The sequence below is a fragment of the Takifugu flavidus genome, chromosome 4 (assembly GCF_003711565.1).
Source record: "Takifugu flavidus isolate HTHZ2018 chromosome 4, ASM371156v2, whole genome shotgun sequence".
Lineage (NCBI taxonomy): Eukaryota > Metazoa > Chordata > Actinopteri > Tetraodontiformes > Tetraodontidae > Takifugu > Takifugu flavidus.
The window spans coordinates 15259270-15282005 of NC_079523.1; the positions used below are offsets into that span (position 1 = coordinate 15259270).

Below are 22736 nucleotides of genomic sequence, written 5' to 3' on the forward strand. Positions count from 1 at the left end.
GTGGTCCGTCATATGACACAATAGCTGTTTTCATTCGCCAAAATATATGGTTCCACGTCAAAGACATCCAGTAATCTTATATTCACCATACTGCAGCCTCCCACCAGATGGCAGGAGAGGAAACATTTCTTGTCATTTACAATCTTCAAGAGAGAAAGGTTCAGTGCCTAACCGACAAAAATGATCAACGCTTGATTGTCTTGTCAAAGTGACGTTTGTCTGCACTTCCGGTAACCTCCAGCAGATGAAAGCACAACACAGCATCGTGATCAACCAGCCTGAGGAGCCCAGAAGGTTGTAGGGTCTCTGCAGGTCAGATGCTCCTCTCTTCAACCATACTTCCAAAACAAACTTAAACATAAAAAAATATTACAAGTGGATGTTTGTGACATTTTATTGCACACAAAGCTGCAGTCTGAGACCCAATGATACATCGTTAAATATCAATATGGAAGGTTTAATGATTGATGTCAGGTAGGAAACAGACATCCTCACAACTTATTTGGGGCGAAATTATTCCTCCCTGTGATGATTCAACTGTTGGAGAGGAAAAGAACAGCCAGCAGACCTGACCTGTTTAAATCCCACATGGACTCTGGAGCTGCGATGAACTCTTCCTTGTGATGCGGCTGCTGGTGATAGTGGTGATGGTGGTGGGGTTAAGGGGGTTGGAGGGGTGTCAGGTACTAATGACTGTTGAATATATTTTTCAAGATGTCACACTGAAGAGCAACAAGGACAATGAAACAGGCGCTGCCAGTCAGTTCTTGGCTGAAGCGGTGCTCCGACTCCAACTCGCCCTCTCCCGGGTGTGAAGCCTGAAGTGGGTGTTGAGGTGTGCTGACTGGTTGAAGCACTTCCCGCAGACATGGCAACGGAAGGGCTTCTCACCCGTGTGGATGCGGTGGTGTCTCTTCAGCATGCTGACTGTGGTAAAGCTCTTGCGACACACAGAGCAGCTGTAGGGTTTCTCTTTGGTGTGCCACCGCATGTGCACCTCCAGCTGGCAGGCAAAGCTGAAGCCCTTCCCACACTCCCTGCAGCTGTGCCACCGCTGGATACCCGGGCTCGGCAGGGAGGGCCGCGAAGAGACGGGCTTCAAGCTTTTCACGTTCTTGATCTGCAGCAGGTGGAGGTTCTGTTTTCTGCTCTGCTGGTCCGTCCTCAGCGGCTTCTTCGCCAGGTTTGACCAGGGCATTGTGGAGGACAGTAAGCAGTCGGCTGATGGACAAGCGCCGTCCTCGGCTCGGCCAGCTTCTGTTTTAACTTCCTGGGATGTTAGCGGAGGTGGAGAGACACTCAGATGTGGATGAGAAGCCAGGATCGGCTCTGGGTCCTTGTTGTCTGCAGGTGCTCTTGTCTGAATGTTTTGGCGTTCAGGCTCTTCTTTAATCGGCACCGTGGGCTGCACGCTGCCTCTGGGCTCCAAACTCCCTCTGGGCTCCAAACTGCCTCTGGGCTCCATGCTGCCTCTGGGTTCGCTGGTCTGACCTTCACCTCTGCACTGGACCAAGGGAAGGTCTGAAAGGATAAAACATCTGACTGCAGCAAATATTGTGGGAACATGTGCAGAGTTTATTCCTGACTGGACAAATGTCAGCAGGAGGTGAGGATCGCTAAGTGGAGAACCCACCAAGCCAGAACCTGTGAACGGATTTAGTCACAATAATGAAGTTTCAGACCATCCACCTGGAAGTAATGTCTCATCACAAAAGATGTGAATTCAGGGCTTCACCTTCTGATGATAAACTGGCATCCGGAACCTTTGTTCTCAGGCTAACAGTGAATCAGACTGAACCTTTCCCGTTTAGAACCAAAGTTCCAGAGTTTACAGACACCAAGATTGTTGTGTCTCAACAGAGCCCTGATGATGATGTCATGGCTGTGGAGGTATTCTTGATCTGCAACATCACAATCAAGCGGAGACGCACCTCAAACACACAACGTCGGTTCTGACATTGTGGGAAAAGTCAAGCTCCGGTCAAACGTTTTTCCAAATGGACAATAACGATAATACTGCGTGACGTAGGGAGTGTGGCCTGCAAAACAACGGGGTTGGTGTGTGGAGCATCAATCACAAAGCCCTACAGACCCAACCCATCTGAGCAGTAGGACCTGCTCAGATGGGTCCTATTATTCTGGCAATTACCCAAAAGAATCTGGGTCATTTCCACTCCCACAACAATGAACTGAGAAAATGGAAGATTAGTTTAAAACCACTTGATTAATCATGATTAATCTACTTCTACAGTGTGACATTCATCTAACAGTTTAAAGACTGGAGGGTTCTGGGTTCGAATCCAAAACATCGGAGGTGGTCTGGTAGCCAGGACACCTGCGGGCACACGAATGACTGAAATGCCATCCATCCATCCATCCATTCTCTACCGCTTATCCGGGGTCGGGTCGCGGGGGCAGCAGCCTAAGGAGAGAAGCCCAGACTTCCCTCTCCCCAGCTACCTCCTCCAGCTCATCCGGAGGGATCCCCAGGCGTTCCCAGGCCAGTCGAGAGACATAGTCTCTCCAACGTGTCCTGGTCTCCCCGGGGGTCTCCTACCGGAGGGACATGCCCTGAACACCTCACCAGGGAGGCGTCCAGGGGGCATCCTGACTAGATGCCCAAGCCACCCCATCTGGCTCCTCTCAACGCGGAGAAGCAGCGACTCTACTCCGAGCTCCTCCCGGATGGCAGAGCTTCTCACCCTATCTCTAAGGGAGAGCCCAGCCACCCTACGGAGGAAGCTCATTTCAGCCGCTTGTACCCGTGATCTTGTTCTTTCGGTCATTACCCAAAGCTCATGACCATAGGTGAGGGTAGGAACGAAGATCGACCGGTAAATCGAGACCTTTCCCCTCAGCTCTCTCTTCACCACAACGAACCGGTGCAGAGTCCGCATTACTGTGGACGCCGCACCGATCCGCCTGTCGATCTCCCGCTCCATTCTTCCCCCACTCGTGAACAAGACCCCGAGGTACTTAAACTCCTCCACTTGGGGCAGCATCTCCTCCTTTACCCGGAGAAGGCACTCCACCTTTTTCCGGTTGAGAACCATGGCCTCGGATTTGGAGGTGCTGATTCTCATCCCAGCCGCTTCACATGCGGCGGCGAACCGATCCAGTGATAGTTGGAGGTCACGGGCCGATGAAGCCAACAGGACCACATCATCCGCAAAAAGCAGAGACGCGATCCTGAGGTCACCAAACCGGATCCCCTCAACACCATGACTGCACCTAGAAATTCTGTCCATAAAAATTATGAACAGAATCGGTGACAAAGGGCAGCCCTGGCGGAGGCCAACCCTCACCGGAAACGAGTTCGACTTACTGCCAGCAATTCGGACCAAACTCTGGCACCGATCGTACAGGGAGCGGACAGCCCGTATCAGCGGGCCCGACACCCCATACTCTCGGAGGACCCCCCACAGGACCCCCCGAGGGACACGGTCGAATGCCTTCTCCAAGTCCACAAACACATGTGGACTGGTTGGGCAAACTCCCATGCACCCTCGAAGACCCTGCTGAGGGTGTAGAGCTGGTCCACTGTTCCACGCCCAGGACGAAAACCACATTGCTCCTCCTGAATCCGAGGTTCGACTATCCGGCGGACCCTCCTCTCCAGTACCCCTGAATAGACCTTACCAGGGAGGCTGAGGAGTGTGATCCCCCTATAGTTGGAACACACCCTCCGGTCCCCCTTCTTAAAAAGAGGGACTACCACCCCGGTCTGCCAATCCAGCGGCACTGCCCCCGATGTCCACGCGATGTTGCAGAGTCGAGTCAACCACGACAGCCCTACAACATCCAGAGCCTTAAGGGACTCTGGGCGGATCTCATCCACCCCCGGGGCCTTGCCACCGAGGAGTTTTTTAACTACCTCGGCAACTTCAGCCCCGGAGATACGAGAGCCCATCTCCAGGTCCCCAGGCCCTACTTCCTCACTGGAAGGCGTGTTGGTAGGATTGAGGAGGTCCTCGAAGTATTCCTTCCACCGATCCACAACATCCCGAGTTGAGGTCAGCAGCACACCATCACCACTATACACAGTGTTGACAGTGCACTGCTTCCCCCTCCTCAGACGCCGGATGGTGGTCCAGAACCTTTTCGAGGCCGTCCGAAAGTCGTTCTCCATGGCCTCACCGAACTCTTCCCATGCCCGAGTCTTTGCCTCGGCAACCGCCGTAGCTGCACTCCGCTTGGCACGCCGGTACCCATCTGCTGCCTCAGGAGTCCCACAGGCCAGTAAGGCCCGATACGACTCCTTCTTCAGCTTGACGGCATCCCTCACCGCTGGTGTCCACCAGCGGGTTCGGGCATTGCCGCCACGACAGGCACCAACCACCTTGCGGCCACAGCACCGGTCAGCTGCCTCAACAATGGAGGCACGGAACACGGTCCACTCGGACTCAATGTCCCCCGCCTCCCCCGGGACATGGTCAAAGCTCTCCCGGAGGCGTGAGTTGAAGCTCCTTCTGACAGGGGACTCTGCCAGGCGTTCCCAGCAGACCCTCACAACACGTTTGGGCCTGCCAGGTCTGTCCGGCATCCTTCCCCACCATCGGAGCCAACTCACCACCAGGTGGTGATCAGTTGACAGCTCCGCCCCTCTCTTCACCCGAGTGTCCAGAACATGCGGCCGCAAATCCGATGACACAACCACAAAGTCGATCATCGATCTGCGGCCTAAGGCGTCCTGGTGCCAAGTGCACATGTGGACGCCTTTATGTCTGAACAAGGTGTTCGTTATGGACAATCTGAGACGAGCACAGAAGTCCAATAACAAAACACCACTCGGGTTCAGATCAGGGGGGCCGTTCTTCCCAATCACACCTCTCCAGGTCACACTGTCATTGCCAACGTGAGCATTGAAGTCACCCAGGAGGATGAGGGAGCCCCCAGAAGGGGCACTCTCCAGCACTCCCTCTAAGGACTCCAAAAAGGGTGGATACGCTGAACTGTTGTTTGGACCATAGGCACAAACAACAGTCAGGATCCGTCCCCCCACCCGAAGGCGAAGGGAGGCTACCCTCTCATCCACCGGGGTAAACTCCAATACACAGGCACTGAGCTGGGGAGCAACCATAATTGCCACCCCTGCTCGTCGCCTCTCACCATCGGCAACTCCAGAGTGGTAGAGAGTCCAACCCCTCTCAAGAAGACTGGTTCCAGAGCCCTTGCCGTGCGTCGAGGTGAGGCCAACTATATCTAGTCGGAACTTCTCAACCTCGCGCACCAACTCAGGCTCCTTTCCCACCAGAGAGGTGACATTCCATGTCCCTAGAGCCAGTTTGTGCAGCCGGGAATCAGACCGCCAAGGTCCCTGCCTCCGGCTGCTACCCAAAACACAATGCACCCGACCCCCTTGGCCCCTCCTGCAGGTGGTGAGCCCACGGGAAGGGGGTCCCATGTTGCCTCTTCGGGCTGCGCCCGGCCGGACTCCATGGGCAGAGGTCCGGCCACCAGGCGCTCGCCAACGTGCCCCACCCCCAGGCCTGGCTCCAGGAGGGGGCCCCGGTGACCCGCATCCGGGCAAGGGAAACTTGGCACCAATGTTGTTCAGCATCATTAGGGGGTCCTGGGCTACGCTTTGTCTGGTCCCTCACCTAGGACCTGTTTGCCATGGGTGGCCCTACCAGGGGCATATAGCCCCAGACAACGGAGCTCCTGGGATCATTGGGACACGCAAACCCCTCCACCACGATAAGGTGGCAGCCCAGGGAGGGGATGACTGAAATGCTTCTATAGATCCTAATGGTCAGGTGGAGAACCTGCAGCTACTCTGCAGATGTTCGTTTTATTCCCTGAAATCACGAACACATTTAAGTTCTTGCTTTAAAATCTGAAATAAAGCATGAGTGTTGGAAGCTGGAATAAAGCTGTTGTGTTTGAAGACGTGCTCACACTTTTCCACGTTTCGGGTTTTAATTTATGATGGAAATGTTTAACACGTTTGAGCGGCCGCGTGGCGTCTGTTTACGTTGTTGGGCCTGACGTCACTGGGCGTCATCTCCTCACAAAGGTCTGATGGAGCAGATGAAGGTGACAGCGTGTGTCGGATGAGCCATCACTGGCGGAGGGTCTCCTCACCTGGCTGCTGCAACAGGAGCCGCTGGACGGCCACATCCAGGAGCCGCTGAAGCCGCTCGTTCTCCTCCTTGGAGCGGAGGATTTCGCTCTGGTACTCCAGCACCGTGTCCTTCACGGCGCGGAAGATCTCCTCCGCGGCAGCCGTCAGCCTGTCGTTCAGGAACGTGTTGAGCAGCTCCAGTTTGGTCATCTTTCACCGCTCACCGTATCCAGGACCGGAACGTCCTTCTGTTTACATCCCAGAACCCGGAAGTACGGCAACGCTGTAGGACCTCGGAACGCTGAGGACCTCCAACGGCTGGGCGGAAGCACTGCACCCCAGGCCAGATTGACGTCTTGATATTTTTACAAAAACTACAAATATTTCCAATTGGGATTAATGTTATCTGTGATTTTAAGATTTTATAGACATAGATAACATAAGCACGGTCTGTTGAATCTGATGGTCATTATTCTGCCACTGTGGTATTGCCAAATCACACCATTTATGAGTAAAAGTTTTATTTATTTCCCAGTGAAATATCAGATGATGCAAGACAATAATCATTTATAAATATTATCCATGATGCTCAGTGAAGATAAAGGTGTAGGACAAATCCATAGGTAAAAGGAGAAAAAGCTGGTGAAGCATCTGGGTTATCAATAAAAGCAACTTTTAATTTATGCAGTCATTCATACAAATGAAAACACGCATTAAGATGTTGTTCAGATAACACTGAGCAACTGACACTGACAGAAGAGCTAGGCAGAAACAAAGATGGTAAATAAAAACACCATGGACAGTCAGCTATGGAAACGTCCCTGAAATGTCCATCAGTGTGGATAAAGACAAAAGTGGGACCGATTCTGATAAAAACCTACAAGGTGTGACCTGTAAGACATGAGTGGGCTAAAAGGACACTAACGCCAGGTCTGGACACGCTGTCCCAGCTTCAGATCCCAGCTCTGTCAGCAGGGTTGAACATGGTCACTGCTTCTTTACAAAACCATAAAAACCAAGAGCAGCGGATGGAATTCCCAAGTGCACCATTAGAGCAATGTCTAAACAGCCAACTTCACAAGCATCGCAGCACCACAACTGTTTGGAGGTTTACAGAACATAAAAGAACTACTGGGACAAAAAGTCTTTCTCAAAGACGTGGTGGTGTCAGCAGCTGGTGGGGGCCTCAGCTGTCAATCATCTGGGACAGTTCCTGCAGCAGCTCATCTTCAGCCATGTCTGTGTCAACCTCTCCCTGCACCAGGTGGTCATCTGCAAACTCGCTGATCAGCTCCTCAAAGTCATCCATGGCAGAGGTGGAGACGGCGCGCGGGGCAGTGAGGCTCATCCTTCGTGTTTTGGAAGGGGGAGGGGTCTGTTGAACTGGACTGAAATATGAGTGTTTACATTAAAACATGTTCCATACAGAGCTGCCAACAGAACTTTAATGTTGTTACCTTTGAGGGACTGGACATGCCTCTGTAGCTATAGGGACACAGGGGGGGGTTTCCTGACCCTGTCCAAAGACAGGGACGGTCTGAAGTTCCTCTTTTAGTGGACTGGAACCAGAGTGTGAGTTAACCGCAGGGCCACAGGGAACCGCAGAGCTGAGTTGAGTGTCAGCAGCCTGTGAGGGGAAGGGGTCAGTATCAGCACACCTCTGCTAACCCTCAGGGTCTACAATTCAACCGCAGAAGATGGCAAAACCAGTTTAAAGACTTAAACTCTTCAGCCTTTTACAGAGTAGCTCAAGTCAAATTGGTGCTGAAAGCTGTAGTAGGTGTTGGTGGAAGGTGGAAGTGAAGCCGTCTGATGTACTAGACCTCTTTCATGTGGTAAATTAAACTCATGTATTTACAAATGGTCAAAATGTGTTTCTTTTTGTGTTATTGACCACTTTATCAGGAGGAGGGTGCAGGCGCCACTCAAGAATGTTGAATGTGTTGTCCTACCATCTCTTGGCCTGGCTGCTCTGGTACAGAAGTACTGTTGAGAGGCTTCACCGCTGCCACTGCAGAGCGTTCTGCTCCTCTCCTCTTCTGAGCCGGCTTCAGCTGCACAGAGGGCTTCATGACCGACGGCTTCACGTTCAGCTTCGGCCTCACTGGAAGACAGGAGCAGTGTTAAAGGGGCTTCAGGGTCTTCAGAGGTGGGCTCCACCTGGACACGTCCCCAGCTCATGGACTAATGGAACTACCATTCATTGTTTGCATTCCAGCTCCACTTAACATCACCGGTGTGCCTGTACACACTGGAGAGACCATCCAAACCTAGGACCTTCATGCTGAGGCCATGGTGCTATCCACCTTTTTTTACAGTGATTATTTCTATCATTACACATTTTAAATAAATAATCAAAGCCCATTCAGTACATAGGCACATGTACAGGACACACAACCTTCAGTGAGGGAAGTGTCAGTACCTTTGGTGTCTGCAGGGTGTTCCTGCTCAGGCTCCTTAGCTGCTTTAGCTTGTTTCACTTCAACACTCCTCTGTGACTGAGCATCTGGGTTCTCCTTGGAGCTGTCAGGGCTCTGAGAATCACCCCTGTTTAAGGGTGAAGCAGGGGCTTTAGACTTGAGGGAGATGAGCTTCCTGACAGGAACCTTTGCGGGGGAGGCTGAAGGAACCTTCCTCTTCAAGGTTCTTTCTGCAGTCTGTTTCCGGAGAGGGTCTGTCTCAGCAAAACCTTTAGCCTGCTCCTCCAACTCTTGCTTGCGGAGGCGTTTCTCCTGCATGATCTCCTCAAACGTCTTGACCTTGACGCCGTCACCATTGGCAACAAGTGTCTGATAAGAATACAGGAAGCCTGTGTCAGCAGCTGTCAGCATCACAGATCTCACTAAAGTCTGATCATATCCAGAACCGTACCTCTGCAGCAGCCTGTGGTCTGAGTGGCTTCTCTGTCACGTCAAGACTTTTCTCTGCTGGTTCAGGACAAACAAGAGGTTAGAAACGCCAAACAACCAGATCCACAATAAGCTTCAATGGCTCCAGTGTCACATGAAAAGACTGTGTGACTTTAGACAGAAGGACTTTCATCAGTTATCATTTGGGTTGTCAGGTGCACGCATTCTTACGGGGGAGAGACCTGCGGCTCAGTCTCAGTAGATGAGTCTTCTTCACTGCATTCTCGGCATCCAAATTGTTGTTTTCAGCTTTACAATCATGCTTGGACAGAATTCTTGTGGCCTTCTCTCTGCGGATCTCCTCCAGGGTTTTGACTCGAATGCCAGCGGGGTTTGGTGCTGCAGGACCGAGCCCCGCTGCTGCAGACTCCTCGGGCTGGCTTTGCCCTGGAACTTTCTGCGTGCCTGTGTCAGGCTCCTGCTTCCTTTTTCTCTTAGCAAAACGGACCTCAGAAAATGTTCGGACTTGCCCAGAGGACTGAACTTTGTCGATGGGAACATGCTTCTCACGCTCAGCAGCTTTGCTGCTGCTAGTTTCTGGGGCATCAGCAGACCGGCAGTCTTTCAACCTTGCTGCCTTCTCCAGCCGGATCTCCTCTAGAGTTTTGATGTGGATCTTACCTGGAGCTTTCTGTGGCTCCACCACAGCCTCACCTGTTCAACAAAAATGTACTTTGTCTTCAGGAATGTCAGTCAATTTATTTATTTATCTTTTGGCAATTTCAATTTGGAACATTTTTTTAATCAATCTGCTGATATAATAATTAAATGATATTCACTCCACATTTTGGAGACCAGAGGGCATGAAAGATCCCCAAGAGCAGAATTCTTACCTGGTTGAGCAGCACCAGGTCCAAGTCTTTCTTTAACAGGCTTTAAATCTGAAAGCAGAAAATGAACAGGCTGTTTTCATTTCATTGTTTCAGGCAGCTCCTTCCACCCAACAACTGTCCGAACAGGTGTGATATGTCCTATCATTCACCTTTGTGGGAAGGTGTTGGTAGTGCTTCTGTAGTCACAATTTTACCAAGACGTTCCCCCAGTCTGTGATTCTGGGGGGCATCTTCCCCATGCCTCACATCTAAAAGCAGAGACAAGTGATGAGCACAAAGCTGCAACCGCTGGTGTCAACACCACAGCTGAAGGTTTTACCAGAATGAAGCTTCTTCTTCCCAAGATGCTCAGTCACCATGAGAATTGGTCCTCCCATTTCATCCATGCTCTCAAACAAGGATCCTAAACATAAACACACACATACCGGTGTTTTACATGCCTCAAGATTAGCCAACAAGTGGTTCTTAAAATGTACACCACAGTCCTACACACACTTATTACACACTCAAATTCTAGTAGTTTTCAAGGAATTTCAAGGTCATGTTTTCTATCACTCAAAATTGTATGCTGCGATAAACTTTAATGAATAAAAAATGGCCATTTGGTTTATTTATTAGCCAAACTTTTGGTCACAACAGACCTTGGTGCCTTTTGTTCCCAATCGTGGGGAAATGTTGTGAAAAACATGTTTACTTTCAAGTATAATAAGCCAGGCCAGCCACCTGGTTTGGATTTTTATTTTAAAAATAATCAAAGTCACTCATTGCAAGTGAAATATACATTTAAATTCACAACGTCACATATAAAATAATCAGCACCATCAAACAGTTAATACTTTTAATCTCAGCAGTTTTTGAGTGAATCACAATTAATGGAATTTTCTCCCTCAATCTATCAGATTTATGTTGTGTCCTGATGACCTCAGCAACACCATCCTCTGGTGAAGAGTACTATTCCTTTTAGTTGTGTTTGTTGTCTTGCGTGTTGTTGGCTGGTATTGAGTTATCACAATCACCAATACCAATTTGAAATGAGGCTGGCATCCGCACCCACCATCCTTTACATTAAATAATGAGTATATGACCAAGCTCTGGTGTTTAGCCATTTACTGAACTTCCCTATAAATGGAACCGAATGGATCTAAAATATTTACTGCCGCTGCCACTGATACTGCTGCTCTCCATGGCCAAAAGGGCACTCATTCACAGGCTCCCCTGCAGCTGAACCAACAAAACCATAGTGTGCAGTCAACCTCCAAAGTTTTATTACTGTGTGTGTTGATGAGTAATGGCCCACGTATCCAGCGTAAGATATGATACAGCATAAGCTCCTCCCACACTACACGGTGCTTCTCATCGAGACGCACCAGGAACCAATCACTGTCATGCTCCGAGCTACAAACACAGCTAGCTATATGCTAGGCTCATGTCAAGCCCATCTGAAAGAGCAATTGATTCAGCTTTTTTTTAATAGATACAAGCTTAAATTTTCCAGTATTTGCAAGAACTAGACTAGCAAGAACTAGTGTCTACATTCATGGTAGTTTTTATTAACCAACTCTTCAAACTGTTTTATTTCTCCACTGCTCGCCTCATATCGATCTTACCAACTGCTAAATAGTTTCAATGCTTTTCAATCAGTGTCACTGTGAGGCAGAGCTTTTACCATCACTACTGGCAGACAGGTCCCCTCCAAACATGGTCTGGATGTTTTCCTTCTCTTTGCTGGTTGATGTGTTTTCATCCAGCATGGGGTAACCAGCTCTCCTCATACTGGCCTTCAGCGCCTTCTTCAGCCGGATTTCCTCCATGGTGCTCACTCCAAAGTGCAAAGAGTCTACTTGTAATATAACACATGAGCATGTAAACACAACGAAACACTGGACTCCTGTTTTTGCTCTAGAATACCATCAATCAGCTCAGACTCACCCGATGGGGGGGGTTTTCTCGGAGATATACTGATCTCAGCATCCTCTGTAAACATTGACACACAAATGCTAGACTTCACTTTCTTTTAGAGACACAGAGACCAGATAGATAGATGGAGGGATAAAAAGACAAACAGAGATAGAGATAAAGAGAGCAGAGAATAGAGAAGAGGGAGAGGAGAGAAGAGAGGGAGGAGAGAAGAGGGAGAAAAGAAAGAGGAGAGAAGAGGATTAAGGAGAGGAGAGAAGAGGATTAAGGAGAGGAGAGGAGAGGAGAGGAGAGAGGAGAGGAGAGGAGAGGAGAGGAGAGGAGAGGGAGATGCACACAAGTCATTGAGACATAACCCACCGTCTTCATCCTCATCCTCATCCTCTGCTGGATTTATGACCACAGGAGGGTGGGTGGGACTTGGCACCTGAGTGTCCATCTTGACGGTCTCTCTTCGCTGCGAGTTGGGTGGGGGGGGCTGAATAGACGCTGGTTCTTCTTGAGGCTGCTCCACATTCTTACCCACATCTGACACAACGACATGGTACGTGTTGGTCATTCACCTTTCAACTGCTTCACCTTGACTTGTAAACTCACTTTTATCTGGAGAAACAAACACTCCATCGATGTAACGTGGCTTTTCGTGGAAGAAGGCACAATGAGGCTTCTGACAGCCAGTGGCTTGGTTCTCCCAGTAACACGGAATTTCCTTCCTGTTATGCTGTAAGAGTGAAAGAACAGGGAGGGAAATATTACTGCTTAAAATATTAATACAGACATGGTGTTTGTTACTATTGTATGGATTTACTGTAGCAATGTCATCAGCAGTTGTAGTCGTGAAAAAGTTAGAACATTCTATAAAGCTCTGTGTGTTTCTGTTCAAAATGTATTATTTAACATCAACAATGCTGAGCAATAAGAGGAAAAACTTTCAATACAAAAAAATACTTTTTTCAAATGTGTGAAATATATTTTTTTGTTAAAAAGGTGTAATTTGTCATGATAAAGGTCAACATTCAAATGCTACAACAGTCAAAACCACACTGGTGTTTCATATAATTTCATAAAAGCCTCCCCAGAACAACTGATACGTTGGTACGATAAGTCGTTTTCTTGTTTAGGTGTATTTAAATCACTTTAGTTGCCAGTGATGGTAACAACAAGATTAAACATTACTGCGTGAACATTAGTAACAATATTTAATGGCATGTCCCCAATTTTTCCATAACAGTAACAGAAGTAGATGGACGGAATGCGAATCAGTGCTGTGAACCCTTACTGGTAGATATGGTCATAAAAGATATGTGTCTCCCCGATGGGTGCAAGTCCCTGCAGAATCCAAAATGTATCCTTTGTCATACCGTGATTTCCATATGGCGAAACTTGCAAGTGTTGCGGAAGCAGCGCCCCTCCTGCCAGAGGGTGCAAACGGTCTCGCTGCCAATGGCGGCTTCGCAGTGCCTGAAGGGGCAACTGTCTCCCTGCAGAGACAATGCAACAACATGAAACTCTGAATCCACAGCACCATGTCAACACACCCCCAGGTGGCTCACTTTAGTGCAGGTGGAATAATAGAAAAAGTAGCAGTCATCCCCACGGTTGGTCATGGTAACAGTGATGAAGTCCTACACCTTCAATACAGCAGCTGGATCTCCTCAGTTCTCTGCAGAGTCTCCCTAACACAAGAAACAACAGCAGAAGAGACTGGATTAAGTATGTCTATATTTTTAGTAAAGCAGATTTGCATTCTATTAATAATGATTAAAACAAGCAATATTCCATGCAGGCCACATTTACCTTACGTAACCAAGAAGTCATTCCCCCTCAAGTTCACTGCTGGTTCGGTGTCTCCATAGTGATATAATGTCCTGAAGGAACACTTGATCCATGAGACAACAGAAAAAGGGGGGTGGATGGGCCAGAGACACTTGTCTTCTCATGACTTCCCTTTCAATAGACTTTCTGAGACATCTTTATCTCCACCAGACTGCTAAACTCTACTGATGGTTGGAGCAACAGTCCTTCGGAGATTTTTTATATTATTAATTGGTGCAAGCAATTTAAGAAACGAAGAAAATGTAGACAGTCGGATGCAAAAATGGATAAAAAAAATTTCAACAATGTGCCAAAAAGGGGGGGTCAAAAGAATGGAGAAAATCCAAACCTTCTTGGACTTGAAAGATTATTACACTCTTAGTGAGTGCTTGAATGATGCAGGACATTCAAGCTTCAGGTGAGCTACTGGGGGGGAAAAAAATCTTCTGCCAGGGTATTCTCAATGTGCAAGCTATCCATTTCCAGGAATTCCAACCACAGGGCCGAAAGGATGGATTATTAACCTATAAAAGCAATCAAAAATACCTCCAAGAGAACTGAAAAGGGGTTATTGAGAGACAAACAGGTGTGCACAGACAAATAGAACACACCGTTCCACAAAACATGATCAGACGAACGTTTGCTGCCCTTTACAGCCACATGTAGATCAGGTGTTTAATTCACAGTAAGAAACTAACTTTAATGCTCTGGATGATCCAGACCAGGACTGTTTGCTCACAAAGCTCTTAATGTGATCCACTTTAAAGCAGACTGCCATGACTTTCATCCGTACAAACAACAGAAGCACAAGTGAAAGTTGTGATTAGAACGCACAGCAAACTTAAAATTAGATTTCAAAATGATAAACTCACTACAAGGAAAACTTCTGAGATCCACCACTATGTCCAGTCGAGTTAAAACCTTGCTATAATCATATGATTCTAAGACATAGAAATCAACTTAAATGCGTGTCAACTACTGGAAACAAAGACAACTTTGGAAAGAATACTTACTGTTTAAAAAATAAGCAGGCCAAAGGCTAGGTGGACGAACTACTGCAACTTCTGGCACTGCCGCCGACTAACTATTGGCATGAAAGATCTGAAAGGTCAGACTAGAGCATTAACAGCTCATAAGCCCTGATTTCGTCCTATAAATCTTTGCAGAGGCCGATCTGAACCACATTCGTAACGACCTTATCGTTAGCGTAAGTCAACGTTAGCACGAGTGCTTTGTTTTGTAATTACCGTATTATTCGTAGGTTTTAAAATTAGAACATTTCATATATCACCCAAATCGTGTGGTGTTAATTACCAGAATCAGGGTTTTTGTTAATGTAAAACCATTTCCTTCGTCCCAAAGCGATGATCGCAGTAGCGGATCAACTAAACCAAGATGGCGATGTCGGTACTGTCTGTTAGCTGCAGGCTCGGCTCGCGGTCCTGCGCTTCCGTGTGACGTAGCATATTCTGATTAGCTAAACGGTAATGACTGTTGGTCGGCGACAGACACTTTGTCACTTTGGAAACTTATGGCAGCCATCTTGGTACAGTGTCACTCGCTCGCATAAGTTCTCAAAATCGCTCATTTGTCAAACAATTTTCCCTTGTTTATTAGGTACAAATTTTAGACGTATAAGACACAAATAGGGCCCCAGGTCTCTGTCTTTTTTACCATTAGAACAGCTCGCAGGAGCTTCCAGGATCCATCACATCTTGTGGCTCCCAAGGATGCAGGCTTTGCTGCAGAACACAGAGGAGATCTTTATTCCTTGTAGCTGTCGATCTCCTAAATTCCCACAATCCCCTAATCAGTATTATTGTGTCTATGAATAAAGTGATTGTTGTATGTTGTGTTCCAAATATTCAAAATAAAGAGCTTCTTGAATAATACTTGGCAGACCTTTTGTCGAATTGGTCATTTTTATTGAGAGGTAGTTTATGGATCAATGAAATCACATTTTAACCACCATTTTATCTCAGATTGGTTATTTCCTCACCAAGCAGCAGTGTGAGAGGTGAGAAAATATAGAGAACTGTTGTGTCATGATAGAACCCAAACCCAAAACTGAAGGCTCCTGTCGGGGTGTATATCACCAGATAACTACCTGCTGACTCTATAGTAGCCCTTACTGATTACCTGTGAAGGTGAACTCCAGTGGTCTATGTGTTACGCTCATTAGAGCACCTATAAGCAGCACAGAAGCCCAGCATATTTTTGGAGGTTTTCAATATCAAAGCATCTGTAACAAAGATATATTTGTGATGTATTTAACTAATCAACCCATTTGGAAATCATTCGAAATTCAGCAAATAATCCTAGGTGGAGACTGTGGAGAACCTCTTTCCTATGTAAATGTTCATGCTGCCTCTGCTGACCTGGCTCAAGATGGTGATGCATTTTTCATGTTGAGTTTTTCTGCTTCTCTCCCCCTCCTCCTTCTCCTTTCCTCTCCTCTCCTCCTCATCTCTCTTTATCCATCTACAGGTATCACCAACTTCATAGCGCTGACATGCTGATCTCTCACCCCACTGACCCACTCAACTTTTGTACTGACAGCCTGTTGTAATTAATGTATTTTCATGATCTATGCCTATTCTCTCTTCTACCTGACACTCCCCCCCCAATCCCATTCTACCCAGACAACCATTAGCAGCAGGGTCCCCCCATACGAGCCTGGTCCTGCTCAAGGTTTCACTGTTGTTTGTTAGGGGGTCAGGCCCTGTGATTCGTTAAAGAGACCATTTTGATTGTTACAGAGGCTGATCAATAAAGATGATTCATTTTTTAAATTTTATATATATTTAAATTTGTCTTTGTATATATAAATGTCTATGTCTATAGTAACATAGAACTTACAGATAGTGTTACCATATGGTTATATAAAGCTTAGTTAGAACCAAACCAAGAACTAATGTTTAGAGAATGACCTTGGTTATAAAGAAACCTAACAAAACCAAATGTTCCCCCAAATGTTTAGGGAATAGCAACAGCCAAAATTATCCTGTGGTTACACCATTACCTTGGCACAACATTAGGTTCTTGTAGCCCATGTGACCATGCTCCAGAATGTCAGGATTCATGTTATTATGCATAATAATAATAAGTGTTCACCCAGTCATTGTTAAGACAAGTAGAGAGATCGGTATTACTTTGAATTCCTCTCTAATTTGAATGACCATCTACAATACGGTTTGGCCAGGTAGCCTGAGGTCACGTGTGAGACGCAGCATGAACACCCCACATTGGCTGGACTTTCGCACGGACTACTTCATGTGACACAAAGGAAGAAGAAGGAGGAAGCGGAAATGTTTGTTAGAAAGATGGGAGTGAGCTGATCCTTTCTTATTAAGTGAAATGTCTCATCCTCACCATGGTTGACCACTTTATACATTTGTAGATGTATATGTATTTGTCTATGTACAAGTATGTATAAAAGTCTATGTATGTATGTGTGTGTGTGTATGTGTGTATACACACACATACATATACGTGTGTGTTTGTGTGTGTGTGTGTTTAAATGGCGATGTATGTATATGATTTTCACAATTTACCTACCAATCTAACACACCTACATTCCATTCACCTGCATCAGCCACATTATTTAAAGCCCAGCCTTGCACACACTCACTGCCAGATTGTTTCAAGCTCAATGCCAGACTTTCCAGCACCTTTTTTGGACTGGTTTTCTGTTGCTGACCCTGCCTGTTCCTGACCTGCCTGTCTCACTCCTGCCCTGGTATTAACCTTGTTTTCTGTCTAACCTTGTCTCTGGCTTGCCCCAGATAAATAAACATTGCATTTGGGTCCCATCTCTAGTCTTGTCATATATTTATGAATGTATATTTGTCTATGTATTAAAGTCAATATGTGTCATTGTTGTTATGTATATATGTCTGTATTTATGTGTGTGGATTGTATGTGTCTACAAATGTATCGGATAAATATTCACGGTGACAAGTACGAGGAAGTGATTGATGGTGGAGCATTAAAACGATTTAGCATAATGCGTTAAATGGAGAGGAAAAAATAAGAATAAACAAATTTAAACATTTTATGTGGTCGTATTAGGATTCAGTGATGCTTGAATTATTTTTTCCCTTGATACTCTCAATAAATGGACAAATTTTGAGTTATTGTTAATAATACGTCTTTGAATTCTGGATGCTATTTGAAATAGCTTGTTGTCAAATGAATACATTTTTAATTTTTTAATTTTTTTTATAAATGAAGACAGAGGTCAAAAATTATGTTATTGTTGTTTTAAGGAAATTTTCCTCTTCTCATTTTACTTTGTTGCAATAATAAAATCCTTCAATGGCAGATATTATTTTATAGTCCAATAGGCTAATACAATTGGACTTGATTGGTTGGTCTAGTAACTGTATTTTACCTTTAAAATAAAAATCTGGATCTGGTTATCTTGATCTGGATCTTTGCTGCTGTACTAAACTGTTAAACCCTTACTAATGACCAGTCTACTTGAGCTACTGGAATCATCTTTAAACCAAATATTACTGATTTCACACACACACACACACCCACACTCACACACACACACACACACACACACACACACACGCACACAATAACGAGTATGTTTATTTTGAAAACGGATGTTTCCGTTTTATAACCGGAAGTCGCGATGCTTATTGTGGCTAATTTCCACGGTCTGGCTAGTTTGACAGGCCACAGTTGTAGAAGCCGTCTTGTTGACAGCCAGCAGCAGCCGCATAAGTTGTTGTTGGTATCTACCGTTCGCCATCGCAGCGTGGTTTAGGCTAGTTTTACCCTCGAACACAGTCTGCCAAAAACACACCGTGTTCTCGCCGTCGCACGACTATAGAGACCCTGTTCAGGTGAGTTTCCTGGGTTCGGCTACCGTTAGCATGTTACATTAGCGTGTTAACAAGGGCAGGGCAGGCTAGTGAACCACAAGGTGATAAACGGGTAGCAGGTGTTCGTGGAAGTTCATGCAAATCTTGGTCAATATTAGACTGTTGTAAACGAAAAAAATGCATATTTATCTCTGAATATTAGACGTTTTATTAACTGTGTCATGTGTTATTAGAAAATGATGTCTGGTTTTTCTCTGGACCTGGGACCACTCAAAGAACCTCTTGGATTCATTCGGGTTCTGGAATGGGTACGTAGTTGGACAAACGGATTCTACATGTGTGGGAAAAGGGCCCCGAACAGCTCGAAACACGTCCATTTTTCGTCATGTGAATATCTCCCGTTTGGTGACTTTAAACTGGACATAGATCGAGCTGGACAAGGGTCAGACATAACCCTTCATTCTGAACAAAAGACCTTAAGTTTTATGTTCTCAATGCGCGAGCACTTATCCAGCAGGTAAAATGTTAACCTAAATGAGCTTCCACAGCCAACTTTATTATTCCTTTGCAAAACTGGACGACCAGGAATTTCTCACATCACGTCCAAACACTGTAGGACCCCGACCTACACTGGTTCTCTTCAGAACATGTCACTTAAATTGTCTTGCAAAAGCACACACATGTTTAAAAGGTTTGAAGAAGAATGTGAGCTGACTTTCTGTTGACCGGCTGATTAAGAATCAGGTATCCTGGATCTGCAGTGTGTGCCAGGTATCATCCGGTTCTGGCTCACTCGGGCCTGCAGTGAGTGATCAGAATGGAGCCAATGCTATAAAAAGAAGCAGGGCTGTTTGCATTTAAGGCGTGGAGCCTGGAGCAGCCATGTCCTGTTGCTAATTAACATACAGGAATTGTTATCTGCTGCCCTCCTCACTGACTGTTGGGAGCACAACGGTTCTTTTCCTCAGTCAAAGATTAAAGCTGTATTGTCTACCTTTTGTTGTAAAAAACCAAAAAAACCAAAAAAAAAGTTCTAGTAATTTTTGGCATCGCATTGTTTATTTGTTTGATCCTAACATTTGTTTTTTTTTCTTCAGTTTTGCCTCCTTTAGAAATGTTCAGGTATTCGACACATCCTAAATTTAAGGTTTATTTCTGTGTTGGGGAGCTGAGGAGACCAGAACGGCTCCACTCCAAGCAACACCCAGTCTTGCTTATATTAAATCTCACATTCAGGATTCAAAAAAGATTTGTTGCTCCTGGGCAGCTCCTCACTTTTGCCACGCCCTGATGAAGAAGGGGTGAGGAATGTGTGAGGACCCGTATGGTGGGGGCTTTATTTGGGTCTGCCAGACTGACCGATGAAAGCGGAGAGATGGTGTGGCGATCCACAGACACCTAAAAGATGAAACCCATTATTGGAAGTCCTCAGTGGGCCTGACGCTCAGTACTGTGTGTAGTACAACTCTACCAGCACCCCCCAGATGTGCATGTGCTGTGTGAAAGGAATCTCGATGATCTGGATGTGTGGGCATAGGCCAACAATGGACATTATTCTGTATAGGAAGTACAGTCACATGTCCTCCTCAGATCTCAATCACTGGAGGAAATAGGGGGGGGTAATTGGTTAGTGGAAAAAGGTTATGTTGATTGAATTTAGCTCTAAGGAGCAAATGTGAGATATGTTACCATAGTGATGCGTCCAGCAAAGGGGTGTGTGGTGTGACTAAATGTGCTGGCTGGTTAGGGTCAAGGTCCCTGATGGAGACACTGCTCATGTCTGCTACTGAAAAACAGAATCTCCGCTGCATCACTCTCCTTTAAATCTAGGCTGGATTACATCACTGAAACATGTCAGCTCAGGAAGGTCCATGAACATTACAGCGGTATGAAAGCAGTCACAACTCCGCCCTTTTGATGACGCTTGGTTCTCCTCCCCCTCAGATTTTCACCATCTTTGCCTTCGCCACCACTGGAGGTTACATTGGCACCTCCCACTTTTTCGTCGTCTGTAACAACACAGACATCCCGGTCGAGGCTCATTTCTACTACCCATTCAGGTATTCCAGCCATATTTTATGCTCCTCTAAAACATCCAAAGGCTTATCGATGGAGGGATCTGAGACACCACCTCTTTTTCTTCAGCAGGCTGGCTTTAGACGTGCTATGATCAGATCTTTAGAAGTTTCGTTTTCTAGGATTGTAGGTCTGGAATGTGCAGTGCTTTTGAAGCCAAAGCCAGGCGCTGGTTAAGATAATCCGATTTTAGATGTTCTGTTGGTGTTAAGTGTCGTAATTTTGCTGTATCTCCTTTTCTTGCCTTCCTCGGATAGAAGATTGATGCAGGTGAGACTTGTTTTTAATGAGGTGACACAAGAGGGAGCAGGACTGACCGACGGACACGTTGATGTTTGTTTTCACCAGGCTGCAGTCAGAGTCATACCGGTTACCCATGTGTAATGGCAGTCAGTCCAAGGACACCTTTCTGCAGGGCGACTACTCCTCATCGGCCCAGTTCTTCGTGTGTGTGGGTGTGTTTGGATTCCTGTACTGCACGGCCACACTGATCCTGTACCTGGGGTACCAGAGCATGTACCGGCAGAACACCCGTGGGCCCATCGTGGTGAGTAGGGAAATTTATCCAGGCCCCAAATGTGTAAAAGAGAAACACCTGAAGACAAAGGTACTTCATTCTGACTGTTGTCGTGACAACAAAAGGCTAAAATGACTGTAGAAGTGAATGGCCTTAAGCCTTTTCACTAACTTCTGAGTCAGGGGATTACCGGTAATCTAGAAACCAGACCTCAGGTGGCAGCAGCACCCAGATCCACTGTCTTCATCCCTCCATCTGCACTCTTCTCCTGATGAAAGCATAAGGAAGCTAGCTGCAGCCATCAGTTGGAAGAATCTTGCTGCTGTGGGAGCTTGTTCACCACATCGGGTTGGCAGTAGATGCATGAACGTGAAGTTTATTTCAAAGCAGAATCAGTGCTTTATTGGTGCTTTATCACAATCATTCACATCAAATGTCCACCACAGTAAAGCCAACACACCGTGCACTTCCACTAACTACTGGGGACAGATGTGAGGGCTGGGTACGTGTGATGATGTGTCCTGTCCTCTCTCAGGACCTGGCCGTCACAGCCGCCTTCGCCTTCCTGTGGCTGGTGTCGTCCTCGGCCTGGGCCAAAGGCCTGACTGACGTCAAAGTTGCCACCAGCCCGGACCACCTGGTGGATGTCTGCGGAGAGACTTGCAAGGCAGGAGACTTTCCCTCAATGGGCCGTCTCAACGCCTCAGTGGTGAGTCCTTTACCGCCACAACAGCGCCGCCTGCTGTCCACAGTAAAGACCAACTCTCACTCTTGGATCAAATGACAGAAAGATTTTTCAGAGATTAGAAAGTTCCATTGGATGACTCTGACATGGTTCTTTGGTTGTCCTTTGCAGATTTTTGGCTTTCTAAACTTGATCCTGTGGGTGGGAAACTGCTGGTTCATTTACAAGGAAACTCCTTTCCACAAAGACCCGGAGCAGCAGGCGGCTGTGGAGGGAGGAGCAGCCCCTGGGCCCTAGTGTTAATGTTAGGATCTTGGAGCGTAGGCGCATCCGACACTGGTCCCTGACCTTCAGCAGCCTGAAGGACGGGGCTTGTCCATCACCCTCAATCCTCTGAAGTGAAATCTGGACTTTGTTGTGCCTTAAATACATTAGAATACACTCAAATTATGGATGAGTGTGAAGTTCAACATGTTTTAAATGGATCTGACAACGTTCTGTTCACATGATCACTTTGAGAAGTTCTCTACAATGTTCAGGTCTACACACACACACACACACACACACACACACACACACACACTGAATTTGGGCTGAATTATTAGTGTTGCCAATGATTATCGGAGCCACGTTCACACTGTTTCTTTACACCCATTGCCATCATCAGTTCTGTTGGCCTTTTTTAAAAAGCAGGTGAGCAGCTTTGATTTATTTTTAAGTTTCCTTTTTTGTCAGAGTTGCTACCAGATTAGTTTTGTCACTGGGGGCTTAAACTGGTGACGACCAGTTTGGGTTGTGTGTAGGCAGGGGAGGGGTGATCATGTTCTGCGTGTTGGTGAAGTTCAGCATCCACACCGAAGCTTCTGCTGCATCCACATTTTTGCCTTTTTTAATTCCCTATTTGGAGCTCAGTGTTGTAGTTGAGAGGCTGTAAGTGAATGACTGACATGACTGCATGTGCACAATTACACAAATTAGTTCCTAAATGATGGTTGTACTTTGTCACCCCAGTTTTGTGACAGTTGGAATGTGATTAAAGCGTCTTTGCTGTTAACATCTGGGATTGTTCTCTCATCAGCACA

The 22736-nt window shown here is 46.5% G+C and overlaps 3 protein-coding genes across 9 annotated transcripts; 1 reads left to right on the plus strand and 2 right to left on the minus strand.

The window, feature by feature from the left end:
• Positions 1-380: 380 nt before the first annotated feature.
• LOC130524740 (zinc finger protein 79-like) lies at positions 381-6344 on the minus strand. Its single transcript, XM_057031167.1, has 2 exons — positions 6085-6344; positions 381-1521 (listed from the first exon to the last, which is right to left on the minus strand). Exons 1-2 carry the CDS (start codon positions 6272-6274, stop codon positions 761-763), a joined length of 951 nt encoding a protein of 316 aa, XP_056887147.1. The 5' UTR covers positions 6275-6344; the 3' UTR covers positions 381-760.
• Positions 6345-6568: 224 nt separating this feature from the next.
• Positions 6569-14994, minus strand: zc3h11a (zinc finger CCCH-type containing 11A). Of its 7 annotated transcripts, XM_057031119.1 has the most exons (18): positions 14853-14975; positions 14552-14639; positions 13521-13591; positions 13277-13399; positions 13085-13204; positions 12321-12444; positions 12084-12251; positions 11736-11780; positions 11473-11646; positions 10126-10209; positions 9956-10054; positions 9807-9854; positions 9145-9627; positions 8936-8991; positions 8487-8853; positions 8017-8168; positions 7522-7691; positions 6569-7452 (listed from the first exon to the last, which is right to left on the minus strand). In XM_057031119.1, the coding sequence occupies exons 4-18, from the start codon at positions 13328-13330 to the stop codon at positions 7251-7253; spliced, it is 2346 nt and encodes a 781-aa protein (XP_056887099.1). In that variant the 5' UTR covers positions 13331-13399; positions 13521-13591; positions 14552-14639; positions 14853-14975; the 3' UTR covers positions 6569-7250. The 7 variants fall into 7 exon arrangements, 6 of the variants coding, with proteins under 6 accessions (XP_056887099.1, XP_056887097.1, XP_056887096.1 ...); XM_057031117.1 differs by lacking the exon at positions 14552-14639 and having other exon boundaries at positions 14853-14994; XM_057031116.1 differs by having other exon boundaries at positions 13521-14639.
• Positions 14995-18188: 3194 nt separating this feature from the next.
• sypl2a (synaptophysin-like 2a) lies at positions 18189-22708 on the plus strand. The gene is made up of 6 exons (XM_057031177.1): positions 18189-18397; positions 18610-18684; positions 20321-20436; positions 20801-20999; positions 21505-21678; positions 21826-22708. Exons 2-6 carry the CDS (start codon positions 18613-18615, stop codon positions 21949-21951), a joined length of 687 nt encoding a protein of 228 aa, XP_056887157.1. The 5' UTR covers positions 18189-18397; positions 18610-18612; the 3' UTR covers positions 21952-22708.
• The last annotated feature ends 28 nt before the right edge of the window (positions 22709-22736 follow it).